General features: G+C 35.0%; 1 protein-coding gene across 5 annotated transcripts in view; it reads left to right on the plus strand.

The window, feature by feature from the left end:
• The window catches only part of PCLO (piccolo presynaptic cytomatrix protein), a 310,859-nt gene extending 289,016 nt beyond the window's left edge, over positions 1-21,843 (plus strand). For all 5 annotated transcript variants that reach the window (XM_064487619.1, XM_031454792.2, XM_064487621.1 and 2 more), the window contains 3 exons: positions 14,969-15,103; positions 15,521-15,666; positions 17,151-21,843. In XM_064487619.1, coding sequence (XP_064343689.1) covers positions 14,969-15,103; positions 15,521-15,666; positions 17,151-17,291 — 422 coding nt within the window. In that variant the 3' untranslated portion in view covers positions 17,292-21,843. The remainder of the gene's footprint in view (positions 1-14,968; positions 15,104-15,520; positions 15,667-17,150) is intronic.
• The last annotated feature ends 1,793 nt before the right edge of the window (positions 21,844-23,636 follow it).

The following is a 23,636-nucleotide window of genomic DNA, read 5'->3' on the forward strand; positions in this document are numbered from 1 at the left end:
ACACATCCTCCTTAATAGCAATAACCACAGCATTACAACTGACATTTATTTGCTGAACACTCTCCTGGGATCTTTAAAAATTTACTGGCCTCAATTCTCACAATAACCCTGTAAAATACATGCTATAATATTTATGGTATCCCTGTGTCTAGCACAGAGACTTGTGCAAAATACCCACACAATGAATTTATTTTTAATTAAGACACTAAGACTCTGAGAGACTAAAGGATAAATCAAGCCTAGTAATACACCTGTGAAACTGAAGTCAATACTTACACAAAAACATTGAGATGGAGTCTTAAAACTTAAGATTCTTTAAATAGACCTGCAATTCCCAAATGTCTTAAAACATGATGTTAATCCTGTATGTTGCTAGACAACTTTTTAAGGAGCTTACTACCCTAAAACTGAACTCAGATAGACAACTTCAGTTAAAAACGACACAAGCTGCTTAAAAGTATAGTAACTCTGCACTTTTATTTATTGTGCTTCTTTTTCACAAAGCCCAGCTGAGTCTACAGAAGATGATTAATGCTGAGTCTCCCCTAGAAAGAGCCAGTGCCCTGGGGCAGACAGATATGTTCATGCACAGTTGGGGTAAGAGTTATGATAGCGGTGAATGTGTGTTAAATACTAAGTCATTTTCCTTTAGGTTGAATAAGGAAGGCCTTCCTGGTAGGGAATACTTTTTTAGATAGTTCTTGAAATAAAAGTAATAAGTAGTCTACCTGGAGGAGGGCTGGTGAGGTTTTAATAAAGGGCAAGGAACTTCATGTTCAAGCCTTAGAATGTGAGCGAATATGTATTACTGGTGAGCCTGGGGGCACTTCTGTGTGACTGTTGCAGAGTCCTGTGCTGGAGGGAGACAGGGCTTGAGACGTAATCACGGTTCAGATAATTTATGAAGTATCAGATGCTGTCAGAAGGAGTTTAGGCTCTATGCTGTAGCTAGGCAATTGGAAGCAAAGGAAAATTTCTTAACCTGATTTGGTGCCATGAAGGATGAATTATAAGGGATCACGTCTGCAGCCAAGAGACCAGTTAGGTGGCAACTCAATAGTCCAGGTAAGAAAGGATAAGGACTAGGATATAAGAGGAGAGGGGATAGTCAGCTCCCAGAGCTCTCTAGGAAGACAATAGGAACGGATACCTTTGTTCTAAAAATGACTGGGAATCAAAATGCAGAGAAATTAGTGCTTTGGGCACTAATAGAGATAAAATGATACAATTATGGTCACTGTAAGTGACCAGGAGCTAAATATAATTATGATTTAAAACGAAGAAATTTTTAAGTGTTAACAGAGGTCAGTGTAAAAAGTGATAAAAGAAACTGGGAAAATGATAAAATGCAAACCTATGTTTTACAGAATTTTAAAGAAAGAAGTTGGCTGTGCTTTAAAAGGCCATCTGGTATGCACTTCAGAGGACATTTTAAAGATAAATTAAAAGAGTAAAATGGAATTTGAATGAGAGAGAACACAAATTTTGCTCTCTTAACTTGGTCTATATATTTAGCGACATTCATCTCTTGTTCCGAATGTGGAAAGCTTGATGAATCAGATCCTTTTGCATACTGATGTGTGTGCGTGTGTGTGCAGGGCACTCTGAGTGAAGGAGGAAAGTCACTGAAAAACAAGTTCAGTTGAGGGATTTAATCTCTTAAATAAAAACTTCCAGGATATATTCTGAAGACAGTGGGTAATTAGGTCAATTAAAAAAAATTATACGTCTAAAGAATTATGCAAAGAGATCAAACACTCAGAATGCTACCATAAGATATTAAACATGGATTTAATCAAAAGAAATTACAATTCTGTATTTGAAAAACCACAAATGTTGATAGATGCATTTTAGAAAGTTCTCTGGGATTATTAAGGTATTTCTTTGAAGCAAAAGAAATGGAATTTATTAAAATACTGCATCTCTAAAAGTGAGTTAACTGAGTTATTATTTTGCCCCTTTTAACTTTCTTCTTTTCATTTACTAATATTTCAAGCCAGAGAAACAATTACTGGTTAAGCACTTTAAATCATTAAGCAGTCTTTAGTACTGACGTATGAATCCATTACACTTTCTGTGGTTCTGTATTGAGGGAGGCAGGGCCATGTTCTGTTTGGCTCCTAACTGTTTCAACTGGTAGAAAAAGTTTAAAATTCTTTCAATTACTGCAAGAAGCCAGGAAAACAGGAACAACTGTCAACAATTTATTTTCAAGACAGATAGCATTTTCTTCAAGAGTTCGTTACTTTTGATAGTCCAATAGTTTGAGTTCATTTCCTTTTAGTTAATGATGAAGTGTCTGGGTCAAAACTGAGGTCAAGTTGTGCTATTCAGTTTGATTTGGGGACCGCTGTGATATTTCTCAGCCAATTTACAGTTTGCTTTTCTTAGGGTTAGCTGTGAGGTTATCAGAGTAAAATTAATATGAGTCTTTGCTCATTGGTTTTGTGGATCTGGACTATGATCTGTTTTCAGTATGTGTCTTTCTTGTGACTTTAGGAATATGGATTAGCAATCTTAGATTGAGATTTTTCTAGTATTTGATTTGATATATAAAACTTACATAGCTAACTTTAATCATTTCCTTGCTCATAGAATTTTTTCCCTTACTAAAGTGTGTAGATTCATTAAAAATAAGATATTCTACTAAAACGTCCCTGAAAATAATTGTATTATAAATTAAGAGAATAGCATGAGATATAAGATAATGGATGGGAGGTTTTAATTAAAATATGTTTTAAAAAGCTCTGGTTTTCAGTGACAGCAAAATGAATGCTAAGAAGCAGGTACTAAAAGGCTAAAAAATGCCCAAAATATTGAAGGAGATCAATCAGAAAAATCTATTTTTTCCATCTAAAATGATGTTCTTTCTGGCTTTGTCTAGGAAAGAAGAGATTTCTTTATGTAGGAAGACACAGAATGTGCAGGCCTGCCCTACTTTCACAAAACTCGTAAATTGTATTAGGCCAGGATGCCTGACTTATTATATAAAATATCTCCTTCAATCTGGGTGATTTCAAATAAAGGCCTTAATGAAACCTTACAGAACTCTTCTCCCTTGGAAAAAAAATGCTAATGAGACCATAATAAAATGCCTTCTCCTTCAGCCCCGCTGAGCCCTAAGACACAAACATGTACTGGGCTGCCTCTCCACGGCTTTGAGTAACAGAGGCCGTGTGTGCACACACAGAACGCAGTTAATCAAGTGGCTAAAGGCACTGATCTGGGGTGAAACCGTAGGTTTGAAGAAAATCCAAAATACCTTCAAATCGGTGGCTTCAGCTTAGTTTAATAGGAACAGCATGGGTTTTGAGTCAAGCCTGACAAAGCTCTTTCCTCAGAGCTAGATGGAGACCAGTTTTGCTGTAAAGATGAGAGAAGTTCTACAGATTCATTCATTCAACATCTAATTCATTCGAGGTGTCTTGTCTTTGGGCTAAAAAGACAAGGGCAAATAAGGAAATCTTCACACGTTCAGGCTGTGGCAGTCTATATACATAAAGTGCGCACAACAGGAAACTTGTTTAACACACTGAATACGTTGCTGATACCATTTAAGTAAATCGTAACTCCCTACATGCAACAAATCAAGAAGTCTATGATCACAGATTAATGCTTTGGAAAGGAAACAGGTAAGCATTTGTTTCCTGTCTGTACCTGGTCTTCCCAGCACACCTTCCCCACAAACCCTGAGACCCTCCCCACAAAAAGCCCCGAGTTTCCTCCCCCCGACATATGCACACTCAAATGCCTGCACATGAATTTAGCACATAATCGCTATCACATAATAGATAATCCAAATTTTGGTAGTTACTTTAGGGCATCTTGCTGGAAACATCTAATCTAGCTATGTGACTTCTGGCAAATTTAGCCAACCTAAACTCCACCGTCTCCCTTCTTTAAAGTGAAGTTAGTAATACCTCTGTCTGTTTCAGATAGTTTAGGAAGAATAAGATAATATGACTGAAATTTACTTACATTGCTTTAAAATGTGTTTAGCTTGTGTTCTTTATCCATAATATTATAGTACTATTTATTCACTCAGTTACAGATGTGTATATAGTAAAACTGTAAGAGAGTGGAAAATTATGTTTCTTGAAATATATTTGGGATAAGGATTCTTTTTTTTTTTTTTTTGAATACCAAATATATTGAGTGGCACTATCAAGGAATGATTTATATCTAATCACAAAGGTTTTTATAAATCTTGTCTTGGAAATTCTCCAACACCTTATTAATGGTTTGTTTTAGGAAAAAGTGCTGGACCCAAGCATTAATGGTCATCTGTTACATACAAGGTAGACAAGGAGTCACATAATGGAGCTAGCTGCATGGTGTCATTTTCAAGTAAGCTAATTTATTGAGAGTCGGCTTCCTGAGATCTTACAGGGAGTGTACTTGGAACAGATCTTTTGGCAAGTCTGGTAATCTTACTCGTATTGAATTTCATCTCCGGGTATATCGTTTTCTAGAGGCTCTGTTCAAACCATTGATATGTCTTAAACTTACTTCTCAGAAACATGTTTTCTGGACAAAGGTTCTTAACTGTATAGAACACTTTCTATGTAGGACTAAATAGATGGGACTCAAAAGTAGGACTTAATACACAACAGAATGAAGAAATTATTCCATCTTTGCTTCCCCCTTTTAAACATTAAATTACTAGACTAAACCTTTTAAAACTATAGTTTCTCACTTCTTCTCTTTAATCCTGCATATAAGGTGTCCTATACAGTTAAGAACCTTTGTCCAGACAACATATTTCTGAGAATTAAGTTTAAAACATATCAATAGCTTGAATACAGCCTGTGGGAAACAACAATATACCAGGAGACGAAATTCAGTACAAATAAGATTGTCAGACTTGTTAAGATCTACTAGCTGTCCCTGCTACTTAAGGGTATGGTATAAAGAAAGCCTGAAGTGCCAATTTTAGATAATTATTGAGTACCACCGTCAAATTAGTGAGTGCCACTTTGAACTTTTGGAAGGAACAGATGTAATTTCAGCCTGGAAGGTAAAATTTATTATAGAGTCTGGCGTAGGGTTGATAAAAGTGGTTGGAAATTATAGAGAAAGGAACTGTTGAATAGAACAGATTATACTTGGCTTCCTTCCTTTCTCTAACAGGCTCAGTGAAGTAGAAAAAGAGTTGTTTTTTTTTTAATCCATTTAAAAAGTCTTGACATATTCATATTTTTTCTTTTGTTTGTTTACTCTCAATAAATTGAGCAGTTGAGACCTTGCTAGGCTCAAACTGTCAATTACTTCTAGAATGGATCTTCCAGTGCATCAGATGTTGAGAAATAAAAAGGATTAATGCTTGTTGAATAATTACTGTTTCAGGCATTGTGCTGACAATTTACTTTGTTGTACTAGCTTTTTTTTTTAGAAGATCATCATTTAGACTTGAAACTGGTAGAATAGAAATAAATGAAATGAAGAAAATGCAATTCTACATGAGGGAATATACATCACCACTGTGGCTGTTGACAAGTATTAGGTCACTATTAAGACTTTCTGTAATGAGTAGGCTTAGAATCGTCTGAGTAAACAGACAAAATTATTTAAAGCAGAAGATACTTGGTAGAGGGCTAGGACTAAATATTATTTAGATAACATCAGAAAATGTCTAAAATTTATTATTCTATAAAGCTGAAAGAGATCTTATAAATACTCTATAAATAATCTTATTACATATTTTCATTTTACAATGTGAGGAAATATAAACCAGAGATATTTAATGACTGGCCTGCCATCTCACAGGGCTAGAGGCCAGAATCCCTGATTTGGAAAATCCATCTTAATTCCATGTTGGACTTTTCTTAGATTTGAAATGAGTGATAGGTGCTAGGTAACAAATTATGAGGTGATAGACTGTCAGAGCTAAATATGCATCTTACCTAACACCTGTGCAGACTGCATCAGCTGGCACCTGCGGCATTGATATGTAGTGTTTATTAATGAAAGTTTGCAAATGCAAAGAAATTGAAGTGTTGACAATTTTATCACTCTGGTTTTTTTTTTTTTCCTTACACAGACTTTCCTTTTACAAAGTTCCATTTTTCTTTACTTTTCCACATTTTGTTCTCTTCTAGTTAATTAAACATTGCCTTTAAAGAGATTTTTGCCTAAAATGGTCTCGCATTGGCTAAAGTTGCTCAGGGTACAATATAATTCTTACAATTGTGGGAGAGGGTAAACCTCAATTTGCACTCCATCCAGTTAAGTGTTAAAAATACCAATAATGTAAATAAAGAAGAAATATTTTCTTAATCAATAGTCACTTTTTAAAAATCACTTTTTATGTTTAAGTCAATTCCCTATGGAATCTCATAATTATGAGTATTTCAAGAAGTATTTATTGCTGTTTGGTTATTAAATATAAGTAACCTGCATAATCTCATGTGTAAAGGAAGACAGTAACTTCTAGCAGTTGTTTAAAAACCAAAATGATTGCTTGCTATGCCTTCTCTGTGGCTAAAACAAAATAACAAAAGAGCCTCTGAAAATCCTTTCTTTCTGAAAAAAACAGTTTTAAAAAAATGAATATTCTTGTGAATGAGTCAATGTTTTAAAAATCTGATTCATTAGAAAATATAAGGTGTTCATGACATAATAGAACCCTGTGTTTAAAATCAGAAGAGCTAGATTAAAGTTCTACCTAGAACATGTAACAACTTGGCAAGTTACTTAAAACACACAAGCCGCTGTTTTCTCACCTGTAAAATGAGGATTATACCAACCTTATTTCTTGCTGTGGAGTAATGATTGCGTTTTGTTCATTGTAATTTTTTTTAAAATACACTTCTCTAAAAATATAAATTAGTTGGAGATCTAGATATAGTTATATATATGTGTGCATACAGATAAGACATACACTTTTTTTTCAAAGATAAAATATATGTAAACCTTTTTTTCCTAAGAAAACAGAAAAGTGGAAAAAACACTGCATATCTTAAAGGAATATAAAGCACCAGAGAGTGTGAAAAAATAAAGCTGTGGAAGATAAAAATAAGCCAATTTTACAATTACACTTAGTTGGAGCACTTCCAGCTAGCTAAAGAGACAAGAACCCACACAGTTTTGTTAAAATGGAAGTGAATTATTCATGTTCTTTGTCAAAAAATGATTATATTGTTTTTTAATTTAATAGAACATAAACAGTGAAAACAAAGGAATAGCTTAATTTCAATAAGTATTTTAGTCATGTAAAATATTTCAATAAAAAATTTCACTAAATATTTTAGCCATAGTTTATAAAAGATCTAAGTTTAAGAAACAAAATTGAAAATATTAAGGGGTGAGTAATTGTGTTGTTTAATCCTATATTTCAATTTTAAATTTCATTGATTAACTGTCCGCTTAAAGAAAATCAACATTTACACTTTGTTCCAGTTTCCTCTTCTGTCCTTTCAGATTTCATCTTTCAATTTTCCCTTCATTCCCTCCTCCCTCCCTCCTTCCCTGTCTCTCTCCTCTCTTTTTCTTTCACTCATTACAATCTACATTCTTGACATATTCTTTTAAATATTTTAGGAAGGCTGTTTCTTTTATACACCAATGTACTCTTACAGGGGACTTAATTTTTCCCCCTGGATTTTTAAAGAATGTTTTCTATATCCTTGAAGTAGCTTATCAATTGATCATTATTTCCAGGAATACGGACTGATCTGATCCACAGATTCACTCTTCTGTTATTTCGGATAAACACCTCTATATTTTAAGCGGATGTTATTTTCTGTTCTCTCGAGTTTACTTTTTCTGTGCCGTCAGTTGTATGGGACCATATTTTTCAGTTCTAACATCTCTATCATTGCTCTGTAACTTTTTTATTCTCTATTTCTCTTTCTCTATTATGTTAAGCCTTTCTTTTCTCTATGTCAATGATATTGATTTCTGTGTTACTTAATTTTGTTCCCAGGATGTTTCTAATTCACTAACAGTTTTTAAATGGGATTACTTGTGCTTTGGCTCTGTAATCCCCACGTTTCTCCGTACCTATTATTTTGTCCTCTCATGTCTGAACTGTGCTTTCTGTATCACTCATTCCTTCCTCTTCTTGTATTCTTAATCATAGCAGTGTGCCATGTTGTAGGATAGATTTCTTCTCTAGAGTAGAATTAATGTTTATCCTTTTAATACAACCAGTGCATACCTTTCAGGAAACCAAGAGACCCTGAATCTAGTCAATGTAATTTTCTACAGTCCATTTACTCTCTACTCTAAACAAAATTACAAAACATCCTCACATGCCCTCTATGTATGCCTTGTCTTCTTTGGGTCGAAGGTTCGAGCAGATCTGAAGTTGCTGCCCCTCCCACCCCCGACCCCGACCCCAACCCCAACCCCGTGAAGCTAGGGGACACAGAGGTTTCTGTCGCCATGCATGCATCTGTTTGATATGACAAAGGCATCCTGGACCGATGGAAGGACAAGCGTGATTGATAGTGACGGCTCAAGTTAATAACGTCAGCGTCCTTCGAGACCACCTCTCGCCCTTTAGGAGAAACAGTAAAGGGCAAGCTGGAACGATCTTTGAAGAGGAGAAACTTAACAAGAACCTCACAAGTATCACATTGTGAAGCATGTGAATTTAACCTTCCAAGAAAAAACAGGCCGTGTGATGCCTCGAGAACTTTAGTTAGCACGTTGTTAGTTCCTCCTTGCTTCGCACGTGAGGAAGTGCAAACCAGCAACAACACGCCTGATGTGCTCGGCCTGTTGGAGGCTTAACGCCTATAAAAGAGGTTATGGCCTCTCAAAGTGAATGTCTCCCAGAAGAATCTGTCTTGCTGTGTCATTTCTTAATGCTCATTAATGTGATCAATTCTGTCCTCACCTCCTATCGGCTCCAAATGGTGGGAGTGACTTTCCCTCGATTCTCTTTTCACCTGTGAGAATCCTCTTTTTGCCCCCCCCCCATCCCAGTTAGTTTGAGAGATGGAGCAGTAGTAGTTCCACCCGATTTTCTATGGCTCTGAAGGAAAGAAAAGGCTGTTTACAGGTAGATTTGAAGCCCTGGCTGACTAGGTTTTGCTCACTCGCTTGAGATTTGGTTACAGTGTTTTGCCAGCATTCGGTCCACCAAGCCCAGGTACGTCTTATTCCAGTGGAACGATTCTCTCAGCTTTGGATTTGCTCCTCCTTCATCCTGAAGCTCCAGGAAATGGGAAGCACTGGTGGTTTTTCCTGTTTCCACTGAAACCCTTGGATCTTCCTAGTGAGGAGCCAAAGCTGCCCGTTCGGAGGGTTCAGCACCACTTCCCCGGGGCTGCCTTCCTCTCACTGTCCATCCCTCCATTCTCTGGGATGAGGATTTGGTGATAATTCTCAGGGTTTTGTCAACTTAACTTTCTTTTCCTGGCAACATTTTGTGATAGGTGGTCTGGTCCGTGACTCCTTTGAGCCGTGCCTTCCCGGAATCTGCCTTCCATCCCTCCACACCCCTCTCAGCGTTTTCTGGCGGGAGACTTTTTTTTGCTTGGTTGCTACTGGTTAATACTTTCCTAAATTTTACTTTTTCCCCCAGTTTCTCTAGGTATTAAAGAACGGAGATTCTAAGATCTGCCCTCTTTTCTCATTTTTATCTTGAAGATTCTTCATTTTCCTGTGAAGTTCTTTAAAATAAAACAGATTGATTGGAATGGGCGTGTTTATACTTATTTAAAATGGTTCAGTAACCAGAACTGGATGCTCCCTCACAAGTTCAAAGAAATACAGTAGATCATATTTGCAGCTTTAGTCTGTCAAGAATATATCAACAGAATGTGAGCCGATCGTATTAGGGTATAGTCATGAGACTAAAATGTTTACACCAAATCACTGAGAGGAGAGTAGTGTTCTAGTTAAAAGGCCACATGTCACTCCTAGATAATACTATTAAGGCCACGTGGCATTGACTAAATTCATTATTGATTTTTCTATTTTGTTGATGCCATTCAAAGTGCTATAATTTTGATTCATTCATTTTATCTACTATTTTTTCTGTTTTCTACCGCATTAATTTTAGTGTGTCTCTTTATTATTTGTTTCCCTTTACTTTCTTTTCTATTACATTGTTGTTCTTTTTCTAGCTTTTGGAGGTAGAAGTTTAAATCAATTGCATTTTAAAAGCGGTCTTGATAGTGTTGATGCATATGTGCATTTTCTTCTGATCATTGCTTTAAGCGACACAAGTGTTTAAGACGCTGCTTTTCCTCTGATCATTACTTCAGCTCTCAAGGATGCGGATAGTGTTTTCATTATGCTTATTTCTTAGAATTTCTCTATTTTCTTACTGTATTTTGCCATTCAGCCAAGAATTGTTTCTTTGAAGGCTTTTTCTGTGTCTGTGATCAGACAGTGTACTGGCTTCACTGTATAGAGCTCACTGGTGTCTTCTTTGTAACTCAGGGCATAATCAGTCCACATGATCAATGTTCCATGTTTAGTTGAAAAGAAGGTATTTTCTCTCATCAGCGTGTAGTGTTTAATATATGTATAAATCCATAAAGTCTGCATTATTGATTGTGGTGTCTCAGTGTGGTGAGTCGTGACTTATTTTAGTCTCCATGGCCTGTCCTGTACTGTGAATGTTGTGTTACAGTGTTTTATTATTACTCACTTTTTTTTCTTGTACATCTTTACATCCTATTTTGTAGTTCAACCTTATTTTAGTGGTGCGTAAACATTCATAATCGTTGTGTCTTCATTATGATTTACGAATCTTTAGCTTTTATTGTAAAATGTCGTTTTTTGTCTTGTTTACTACATTTTGAATTGATTTCTATTGTCTCATAATAAGATACCAAGCCCTACTCTCCTATTGTTTCCATACATCTGACACGCTTACAATTTATGTATTTGTGACTATTTGAAACAAAACTAAACTGTAGCATAGCATAGCCTTCTCAGTCAACCTGCTTTCTGAGTCAACCTGCTTTCTGAGTCAACCTGAAAGTCTTTTTTAAAATACGCTAGCTAAACCCGTTCATGTTTATTGATATGACAGATATGTTTAATCACAACTTCGCATTTTTGTTTTATAGCTATTGTGTATATGATGTTATATCTGCTGTATTTCTTTCTCTGTTTGGTGTCTTTAATTCTTTTTTAAAAATTTCTTTTGTAGTTAAGAAGCTTTGTATCTTTGTTCCAGTGCTTGTCTTTTTCTTTATAACTTTTATAATGTTGGCTCTTCTTACTTAACCATTTACTATCTGGCTTGTCAGTTTAAGTGGTACCCCTTGTCACCTACCTTTTGTCTCCACAGAAATCCATACTCTCATTCTGCTTGCCCCTTTCTCTCCTTTCTCCGTCCATTTTCAGTCGGTCAGCGTACATACACTTACATGCTGTCTTTCCACCCATCTGTCCTCACTCTTATCTTAGTCTCAGTTCTGCAGTTGAGTATCTTCCATACTCACCATCATTCCTTCAGCTGAAGTCTCTCTGGTTATCTCTTTGATTTGATGAAATGATCCTCTCACGTATTTCTCGAGAATCAATTTTTCTACGGTATTCTTGAGTTCTTTTATGCTTAAAATTATAGTTTGGCTGCTTGAAGGACATTTTGGCTATATATAAAATTCTTGGCTTGCACTTTGTTTTCTGGAATTTATTGAGAGGAAAACTAACACTCAGCTGCTGTGAAGTATCTGTCATCACTGGCCGCTGACTTATCATGATTTAACTATGTCTGGAAGATTTGCGTTTCAGTTTATAAAACATATAGAGGACAACTTTGCGTATTTGGGGGACTTACATTAGTTTTTTGACAGAAGGAAGAGAGCAGGCTGAAATAGGGTATTGATATTTTTTCACACATCAGAGTACATCCAGATATGAAAATCTAAATCAATTTAAACAAATGGTTAATTAATCCAGGGAAGAAGTACATTTTTAAAAACCCATTTCCCAAAAGGGTGACAAAATTAAATCAAAATTATTAAATAACTACAATCTAATAGTTTTAAACTTTTGTACGTGGTGCTCTTGTTACTTTAATTGCTCTCAAAGATTGCTCCACTGTGTTCTTTAATAGTCATTCTCACAGCATGGCTCAGAAATCCCTGTGGGTCCCCACGCCTGTTGAAGTACATCCAGGTCAAAATTATGTCTAAATTTACTAAGATGTTATTTACCTTTTCACTGTGTTGACCTTTACATTGATAATCCAAAACCTGCTGGTGACTTAGCACACATCAAGGCAGTGGCGCCAAACTGTACTAATTGTGCCTGTATTTCTTTTTCTCTGTTTCTTTCTTTCTTTTTTTTTTTTTTACTACCATGCATTTACAGGGGAAAACATTGTCAGTTTTATTTAACTGGCAATATCCTTGATAAAGAAGTTAAAATTCTTGTTAGTAAACTTAGACGCTTAAGTGCATGTCTTTCTAATATTCTGTGGGATGAAGTGGGAAATAAACACAAGGCACTTCTGCTGCACAGCAAAATATGAAGGTTGACTTGAGGAAACATTTGTGTAATTTTTTTGAGTTGCAAGCTGAGCTAGCCTTTTTTTACAAGAAATAGCATTTTTACTTGAAAGACAACAGATAAACAAACTTTGCTTATTCAGATGGGGGTGGAGTTATCCCTTGGTATCCGTGGGAAATTGACTCCAGGATCCTCCCTCCAACCTCCATAAATACCAAAATCTGCTTATACTAAAGCCCCTTATACAAAATGATGCAATATTTTCATACAACTTATGCATGTCCTCCCATTTACTTTAAATCATCTCAAGACTACTCATAATACTTAATACAGTGTAAATGCTATGTAAATAATTGTCTCCATGTGGCAAATTCAAGTTTTGCTTTTGGAACTTTCCAGAAAAAAAAAAATTTAATATTCTGATCCTCGATTGCTTAGATTCATGGATGCAGAGGTCTGACTGTATTCAGCTGCCATTTTCTTAAAAATTAACAAAGTGAACTTGTCACTAAGAGAAACAATTGACCATCATTGTTGTCAATGATAAAAAATCAGATTTTAAGTAAAAATAAAATTTTAGAAAACTTGAATCTGCCTCCTTGAGCTGGACAGCTTTTCAGTATTCAGAATTCTTTGGTGATATCAGTGCTGATATTAACAAATGTGCTTTTAATATTGGATAAATTCTGTTGACATTTTAAAAACCTGCATAACTCAGTGAAGCAGTATTTTCCAAAGTGAACAAGATGTGATGTCACCAATTCAGGTATAGTTAAATGGTCCATTCAAGGTGCAAGACAGATTATTGTCTTTTAACAGTACAAAAAGTTCATTGATATGGTTTCAGATTCCACGTTTCTTTTTTTTCCTCCATTTTTTTATTGAGTTATAGTCATTTTACAATGTGCACATTTCTAATCTTAAAGAGACTACCAGTTTTTGAGTTTTAATGTAGTATATTAAAGATTGTCCACAATTATCTGAAAAAGATTTTAAAATACTCCTTCCTTTTCCAACTGTATACATCTGTCTGAGACGGTAATATATTTCAACTAAAACAACATATTGAACTGAATTTAACGTAGAAACAGGTATGGGAAGCCAGCTGTCCTCTATTAAGCCAAGCTTCAGTAAAATTTGAAACAATATTAAATAGCACTCCTCACTACTTTTTTTCTGTTTTGGAAAATATGCTTATTTTTCATTAAAATATTTATAGGTATATTATTGTCATTTTAACTGAATGAATACGTACTTAAATATCTAATTTTACTTTATACTTAGTATATTTAAATTACTAATATGGACAGCTATAATTCACACAAATGTTCTTTGAGGACCCCCATTTTTTTTTAACAGTATAAAGAAATCCTGAGACCAAACTGTTTGAGAACAAAGGATCTACATCCATATTAAAGACCTTCAATAGATTCCTATTGTTCTAAAGGTAAAAACCAAATTCTTGACATAGTGCCAATCACAATGTGTTATAATCACGTGAGTATTTATTTAGTTCTGCAGCCCCGTGGTGTTGGATTTTGTGAACACACTGTTCCTTCTCTTTAGAATGTTCTTCCCCATCCATTTCACCTCTTTAATTCTTATCCTCTGGCTTCAGCTCAAGCAGGCCTTTCCTAGGCTTTCTTGTAACCAGGCTCTTGTATTTCAGAAACTTTTCTCTCTTCCTAATTATAGATTTATTGATGAAACTATGTCATTGATGGATTTCTTCCCAATAGAAAAATCATAAAACTAACAAGCATATGTACATCGGCTTACTATTGCATTCATTCTTCCTAATAGTGCTAATCACAGAGTAGGGTGGGAAATAAAATATTTGTTGATGAATGAATAAGTGGATAAATATATGGGTTAATAGAGGAAAGGGTGAATCAATAAAGAACTTGACCTAGCATGAAGAATTTCTTCAGTAGTGTAAGGTCCAAGATAAACACTAGAAAGAAACCTATGAAACTCCATTTAAATCACTTGTCTTTTCCCTTGTGCAGTTTTATTACAGTTTACTCTCGATGGCTACAAAGAAAATAGAATGGAAGTGGATATAGTATACAGTGACATTTTGTTGTGTTGGCAGTGTTGAGCAAGCCTAGTAACGGGGAATTGTAGCAAACAACTTCCTGTATTTCATCTGACTTTTTATTTCCTATAAATTATATTAGAATTTACTATTTCTGTGTATGACTGTCTTCCTAGAGTCTCCTACAGTCCCATCTAGTACCTCTTTTGGCCTAAAAATCTGCAATTGAGTAATACTTATCTCCTTGAATTTCCTCCATATGACTCTTGTTACTAGCTTATCATTCTACTTAATATACTTTACTGTAAGTGTGTAATTTATCAGTCTCCCCATGAGACCCTTCAGTCCTTAAGGGCTTGCACTGAGTTTATTCATCTGCATCTCCACAAGGTATGATAAGGTGTTCAGCACTTGATAAACAGTAAGTGAATGTATCAATGAATTACTAAACTAACCATTTAGTAAATGGTATTACATATGCCTTAACTTTTTTTTATTAAATTGTTCTAGTTAAAACTCAGGTAATGGGAGAAATCAAGATCGCATTGAAGAGAGAAATGAAAACAGATGGTGAACAACTAATAGTTGAAATACTCCAGTGCAGAAATATCACCTACAAATTTAAATCTCCTGATCACTTACCAGGTATCTAATTTTATGATCATGATCAATGTAACCTATCTAGGAGTTCTTTAGGAGTATGTCCTAAATATTCTAGAAAATGCTAACTAAAATTTGGGCTGTGTACCAAATATACCTGAAAAATAGGAAAGAAGAATTAATTTATCTTACATGGAGCAAGTTGATATTTTTACCTGTTAAAAATTAGATTTTTTAACACAAACTTAGAGTAATTATTTATTATACAACAAGACAGTATCTGACTTGCTAAGAAAATTGGTGTATATTTTAATTCCTGTATGTTGTCTGAAACAAATTGTTCACAGCCTACTTACTGGCTTTGTATAAAATGTCAGAGAGCTCTCAATATATAATTATAATTCTTTCAATAAAAAATTGTATTATTTATGGACACTTAACAAGCTGAATTTTTACTTTCAGATTTATATGTGAAAATATATGTGATGAACATTTCTACCCAAAAAAAGGTGATCAAGAAAAAAACAAGAGTATGTAGACATGACCGAGAGCCTTCATTCAATGAAACGTTTAGGTTCAGCCTAAGTCCTGCTGGACATTCTCTTCAGGTAACTCATTCGGTTCCTATTTTTAAATTTCCATTCATATGGTACTTATTTCCCATTTAATTATTCAGTATGTATATGTCATTCATATACTATGTGATATTTTACAAGTTAATTTTTAAAGTTATCTTCCCAGGGGCACTTTAAATTTCCACAGCCCACTCACCCCATCCAATCAGCTACCGCATCTCCTCTAATCTAGCTGCTCACAGCCACGAACCCTCTCTGGGTCCTCATCTTTGTTACTTAGATCATTTCAGCAGTCTACCTGGCCTATTTGCCATCAATATCCTACCCTTTTAATTTATTTCATCACACTGCTGGCAGAGGTATCTTTTAAAAACCACTGGCCAGTACACATTGAAACCCTCTGATTACTCACTATTATCCTGACTCATTCAGAGTTGGCTATGGTGAATTCTAATTGTATTGATTTAGTCTTATCTCCTTGTATACTTTTCCACTCACTCTTTACTCCAGTCACATCAGAATCTCCTAATCAGGTTAAGGCTCTAATTCTTGGCTAATATTTTTCCTGCCCTCAATACCCCCTTCTCCATCTGTCTCCATCTATCACAATACTGCACCTCTTCCAATGTAAACTCAACCCTTTACTGATGACCCTGGGTGTAATTCATCACACCTGAGTCACATAATGGTTCTGCTTATCTCATCAGGCCGTTAATCCCAGTCTTGTGCAACAATTTATATACTGAACCAGTCACTGCTGTGTACAATCAGCTTCTCCAGTGCAAGGCTTGATTTTCATTGCTCTTGTTCTGCAGCCTAGCACAATGCTTGAACATAGTCTATCTTTAGTAGATGTAGAGGCAAGGAATAAGAGGAAAAAGGGGTGAGGGGGAGGGAAGAGATAAAAAATATATCGGACAAGAAAGACCATGGTAACTGGCATTTAAATAAAGGCCTGGACTAGAGACCAATATAAGAGAAATTACAAAGCAAAAACTGCATGGAGAGGATTCACAGCGTTGAGGGAAATAAAAAAATTCAAGGACACTCTGAAGGGAAGTGCATACTAAAGTAAAATCACCAGTAAATTAAATGCTATTTAAAATTAGTGTTATGTTCTATCTGCCTTGTAAACTCTTCTTTATTTACTCACCATCCAAATAATTCTGTCCTTGAGTTAATATTTTATAAACTGGTAAACAATACACCTAGCAGGGTTTTCTGTGAAAGTTTCTATCAGTTTAAACATAAACCTCATTAGAATTAGCCACTAATCCATGTCTTGTCTAGAACTCTCCCATCCTTCAGGATGTGTCTTTGCCTTTGGGAATGTTGATGTCAATTAATATTATGCAAATCTTTTGACATCTTAGTTGTTAGTCCTCCTGCAAGTATGCCTGCTGCTTCCTCTCACCCTCACCCTTTCTTGTCTGTGTTATTTCTTTGATGAACAAATGTCCATAAAAGAGGTTGAAAATATACACATAAATATTTATAATTTTGGCTATTTTTTCTAGATTTTACTTTTTTCCAATGGAGGGAAGTTTATGAAAAAGACCTTGATTGGTGAAGCCTGTATCTGGCTTGACAAAGTGGATCTCAGAAAAAGAATAGTCAACTGGCACAAACTTTTGGTCAGTCCTACTCAAACCCATTGAAGAAATGTGTCTGCTCAGGGTATAGAAAGTGCTTTATATAATCTTAAATCAACAGTACAGTTGTATACTATTGTTCTAAGCTATGTTTTCAGGGGGTAACCATGAGAGGAGGAACAAAAGGCAAAAACATACTCGATGCCTTGTAAACTTATTGTTGTGGAACATAGAAAAAAACTCAAATGAGAAAGTTCATATATTGAAGACAAAAAAAAAGGAGCTCTGAAATCCTGGATTTCTTGTGGCTGTAAAGAAGGACGGTGAGAGAAGTTTTAATTACTTAATGCAAAAATCTTTGAGTAGAGTTGAGCTATAGGTAACTAAAGATAGAGGCGCAAAGATTAGATTGGTTTCTAATGCAGACAGAAGTAACCTTTTATGCAAGACAACTTGAAAGGAAAGAACTGAGTTTTCTGAAGTACAGAAGTCTCTCCTCTTCATCTTACCTTCTCAGACAACTAACTGTTTTGAGATTCTGACGTAGGATACACCTACAATATGTGTCCAAGGCCGGAAGCAAGGAGGTTGTGTTTGTAGGGAAAAGGGAACTGGAGATGTAGCAACTATAGCTTTTAGACCATATTGTACAGGTTTTCTCTGTGTCTAAATGTTACCAGGGTGAACAACACCACTTTTGGAATTGATGTTGTAAAAGCACATTTGTATAATTTGAAATAATGTATAGTGAAGATAATAGTAAGTAGAGATGGAGTTACATTTATCTAGAAATAAAGCCATGACTGGCTAACAAAAAAAGAATGCTGGAACCCCACAAAATATTTGGAATCTTGGCTGAAAACATCAAAATCTTCATAACTTACCCTGAAGCCAAGATATTTCCAATCTACATACCAAAGGACCTAGATCACATTGGTATGTTCTAGGAAGCATGGTAACGTGTCCTTTGTGGAACTGCAGATCAATGCATTAGCCCACCTGTTTTCTTTCTCTTCAGCGATATATTGACAGAGAGAAAATTCTTCCTCTGGCAAACCAATTATAGTAATCTGTGACATTGAGTAATTAACTTGGTATCATTTCCTGCTCTTCCACCATTTTTTTCCCTTAATACTGACTGTAAAATGAAGACTCTGACACCAAATTCATGTTCTCTTAGTGCCCTTTTTCCTACGTTAATGACAGTATCACAGTGATCAAGTTCATCAATGTTGGGAAAATATGTGAAAAAAATCAACATTATGTTGCAGTTAAAATATACTTTGAGTTATTTTAATAATATAGAATAAAAGGACCAATGTCTAAGTCATTAAAATGAAGCATCCTCGCCCCCATCAGCCAACAACATTGACGAAGGAAGTAACATGGAATTACAGGAGACACACTCAACTGGGATTAAAAGACTGACTTTGGCTCTTGGTTCTGCCACTGACTGTGTCACCTTGTACATGTCACTTAAACTAAATTGTGCTCAATTTTCTTATTTGTAGGACAATATAATTACATATTCCTAGCCTTCCTAATGGGATGTTAGGATGATCAAACTAAGTGATCTGTGAGAGAAGATGAAAGCACATTTCCAAATAGAGTTTTTATACGTATAAGTGAGGAATATGTATTACGCAGTTTTTTATTTCTCAAATTTTATATGTGAAAAAGCATCGTCCAAACCAATGGCAAGCGCTAACATGGATAAAAGAGTATATTAGCTCCAAAACTAATTTTTTATTTAAATGACAAACTTCTTTTTAACTGAACATGGTAAACAGTTCAATGAAAATGATTTGCAAATAGGGTTGTCATAAATTAAATAAATTATAGAGATCTTATCCTATTCCGTATCCACAAAAATAAATTAATTAAATTGCTTCTCAGCAGATGCTGAGTTTAGAAGCTGCTGCTCTATTCAAGGGTGAGGTTTTAGTGGGATCAGAGAAATCATCTCCAAATATATAGATCAACTATTGAATGTTCTCATTTTTAAAGAAAAACATACTTTAAATCTGAGAGAAATTGGTTACATTTAAGACATTAAAAAACAACTTCTAATAAATCCCAGGTATTCAGAAAGAAATACAAATTCACTCCTTTCCAGTCTGAGAAAGGTAACAGTCACTTTTTTTCCTTCTATGTTTTGGTCTCCCCTCCCCTGACAGTGCAGTGTGATTTATCATTGATACTGCTCTCAAATGAGCATGTGGCAAGGGGATCGCTCAAAGATTTGGTATTGCTAGGATTTTATTTTTAGAGACCACTAGACCTGCTGATGGTTGCCATGGGTATTTCCAGCAGAGTTTAGCACTTGAGGAAGCTTATGATCATCACTCAGAATTGGGGAAGAAAAGGGTTCAGGAAGATCTCCTTCTGACACAAAGGCTCTGCTGTTCATCCTTAAAAGGAAACCCTGGCTCACCATGGGTTCTTTTCTACAGCCACTTACATCCAGAAGTGTGCGTGAGAAGTTTGTGACCAGCTAGCTTACTTCATTCCAGTTGCAGTTTCTTTTAGAATACATAAAAAGGAGGCGCCACCAGAACAAAAATCATACCTTGGTAGCTATTTGACCCGAAAGGGGAGTCTTTCCATTATAGGTGCCCCTCTGTTCCAAGAAGTGGTGATGGAGCCAGGCCAATCAAGAGAGTTATGACAGGGCTTCTTGTTGTGCACCAGCATCCCCCTTCAGAGAGGATAAGATCCTGCCAAGTGTGCCAAGTCTGCCACTGACCAAACACCTAGGTTGTACTGGAATTGTTCTATGCAACACTGATCCTTATACGCATGCATTTCTTCTAAGTGATATTGATTACCCTTCTTACAACAAAACTATTTCTTTTTTAATTGCAAATAGGGCTCTTGGTGTTTTTTACTTTTTTGTATATATCACAGCACATGATTTTCCACTTTTTACTTTATTTATTTTATTGGAATCAGCTTTTTTTTATCCTAATAGAGACAAAGTTTGTAATCTCTAAGTAACACATTGGATTCGTCCAGTGACAGCACTTATACCGTGAAAAGCATCTCAGCTTTTCCCACAGTCTCACTGAGTCATCAGAGACAGAAGTTGCTTCTTGGTTTAGAATTTGGTCCTCAAGAAACTTTTATTTGTAGAAGCAAAAGCACAGAGTGAACTTTTACAAAAGACAGGGATGTCTATAATTGTCGTTGCAGACATAGATAACAATAGTAGAAAGAGGTTGGTGTTTCCCCGTTTTTACTTAAGATTAAAGAGATTTTTGGTGACTCTCAACTCTTTATTTACCATTTCAGCTTCAAAGAACAGTATCCAAGACTAAAGGGTAGTGAATGTCTTTGCTCCTTAACATTGCCCATATTGTAAGTAATCACATGAATAAATGCGTATTTTCAACATATCAGTGGATTTAATTTTGTGGATCACACACATTAAAGTAGTCATATTGTGGGGCTATTATAGCTGGTAACCAGCTGATATTGCTTCTTATTATAGGTACGGTTGTGATGACAGTGGTAATAGAGGTAGTGACACTAGGTTGGTGGTGATGTGCAGTAAAATAAAATTATATACTATATTGTGCCCAACTTATTAGAAATTATTTGATCAATGTTTCATTTCATTAAGATATCATAAAGATGTTTATAGTATTTTTTTACTTTATTATTTAAATCATAACTAACGATATTTTTAAAAACTTATTTTCATTGCTACAATGTCTAATACTCCAAAAGCAGCCAACTGCAGCTATATATATGTGTTTATAACTCTACATGTGACAGAGTGATTTTCCCTCTTTTTGAGCTTGAGATGGAAGTAAAAGAAAGCTCAGTGAATATAATTATGAGCTGTCTCTTTAATAATAACTTGCCTTTGATGTAAAACAAGAATGAATGAGTGAAACTGATATTCTCATTGAATATGACACACTGATGTCTTCTGTATGTTCCATGTTGTTATCATTAAAGGTACCCTTTAAAGCAAAATCATTTAACCAAGTGATTCCTTATCTGATAGGTAGATTGAGAGCATTTTCTTAATTCGTTACCCTGTACATAACTATACGTGTGGTAACCTAGACAAAGTGGAAATACTACTTTCATGTGGCATTCAGCATGTGAATGTGATTATTGTTTGATCGTGTCTGTATATTTGTTGGTGATGTGCTCAGGTGCTCCCACTACCAATTAATGTGTGTGCTGATAGGCTAACAGAAACACACCTGATGTTAAAGAAAATAAATTTCTTCTATGAAAAAGTAAAAACCTAATAAAATTGATTTCAAAATTAACAGTAGAGTACTTGGAAATATATCTTGTTTCTAACTGTATGTTGCATGCCGTGTTGGTGACTTGCTAATGTGTCCTTTTTTCTGTTCTACCCAAATCTCTGTGGAAAATCTAAAGAACAAATACAAATTCTTGGGCTAAAGGTTGTATAAATTTAACTGAAATACATGAGAATTGTATAAAAACTGCTTGTAAATCTGTCTTGAGTTTTACTCTATGTAAAAATATGTCTTGGTTTGGTGATTGTATACAAGATGTATCTTGATAACTAATGCAAATTGTGCTGTATAAAGGCTGTGACCTCAGCCTTACTAATAAATATTGAAAATATCAACTTGGAGTTCTTGTGTTTATCAGCTTGATAAATTGTTACTTAATATAGAAATAGAGCCTCCCAGAACATTTTCTCTGAAAATTATATCATGAATACATTCACTCTTCTAGTTTAAAAAATAGGTTTTAAACAGCATGTATATGGAAAACAGAATAAAACAAATGTATAGCTTAATAAATGATTATGTCAGGCACTCTTGTAAACACCACCCAGATCAAGAAATTGAACTTTATTAGAATACTCCCTCACACCGTACCCAAAAATAAACTCAAAATGGCTTAAAGACTTAAACATAAGACACTGTAAACCTCTTAGAAGAAAACATATGCAAAACATTCTCTGACATAAATCTCAGCGATGTTCTCCTAGGGCAGTCTACCCAGGCAATAGAAATAAAAGCAAAAATAAACAAATGGAGCATAATAAAGCTTACAAGCTTTTGCAGAGCAAAGGATACCATAAGCAAAACAAAAAGACAACCTATAGGAGAAAATATTTGCTAAAGATGAGACTGACAAGGGCTTAATTTCAAGAATATATAAACAGCTCATACAACTTAATAAGAAAAAAAAACCCAATCCAAAAATGGGCAGAAGACCTAAACAAGCAGTTCGCCAATGAAGACATGCAAATGGCCAATAGGCATGAAAAAAACTGCTCTGAAATAATTATCAGGGAAATGCAAATCAAAACTACAATGAGGTTTCACCTCACACCTGTCAGAATGGCCATCATTCAAAAGTCCACAAGGATAATTGCTGGAAAGGGTGTGGAGAAAAGGGAACCCTCCTACACTGCTGGTGAGAATGTAGTTTGGTGCAGCCGTTACGAAAAACAGTATAGAGATTCCTCAAAAGACTGAAAATAGACTTACCATATGATCCAGCAATCCCACTCCTGGGCATATATCCAGAGAGAACCTTAATTCAAAAAGACACATGCACCCCAATGTTCATAGCAGAAATAATTTACAATAGCCAAGACATGGAAACAACCTAAATGTCCATCAACAGATGACTGGATAAAGAAGCTATGGTATTTTTATACAGTGGAATAGTACTCGGCCATGAAAAAGAATAAAATAATGCCATTTGCAGCAACATGGATGGACCTAAAGACCGTCAATCTAGGTAATCCAGAAAGAGAAAGAAAAATACCGTATATCACTTATATGTGGAATCTAAAAAAAAAAAAAAGGCAAACTACATTATTTCCATAATGGAAACAGACTCACAGACATTGAAAAAAAACTTACGGTTACCAGGAAGGGAAGAAGGTGGGACTGGATAAATTGGGAGTTTGAGATTTGTAGATACTAACTGATATATATAAAATAGATAAACAACAAGTTTCTATTGTATCACACAGGGAACTACAGTCAATATCTTGTAGTAACTTATGGTGAAAAAGAATATGAAAACAAATACATGTATGTTCATGTATGATGGAAGCATTATGCTGTACACCAGAAATTGATACAACATTGTAAACTGACTATACTTCAATAAAAATTATATATTAAAAAAGAAATTGAATTTTAACATATTTGATGTTTTAATTCATTGGAGTTGTTACTCTTATTAAGCCTCAAATTTATCCTTTTACGCCAGTGGGTACATCACTGAGTGGACTTATGTGTATCTTATTTTATTTGATAACTTTTTTTCTATGGCAAGGTAATTCTCTATCATTTCTTTAACCTTAAAACAGTATAGGAAATCTACTTAACTTGAATTTTTACTTTTATTTTTCTTTCTATTTATCTCTGTAAAATAATTAAATTTAGGAATGCA

This window comes from Camelus dromedarius, chromosome 7, assembly GCF_036321535.1.
Source record: "Camelus dromedarius isolate mCamDro1 chromosome 7, mCamDro1.pat, whole genome shotgun sequence".
NCBI classification, from domain to species: Eukaryota; Metazoa; Chordata; class Mammalia; order Artiodactyla; family Camelidae; genus Camelus; species Camelus dromedarius.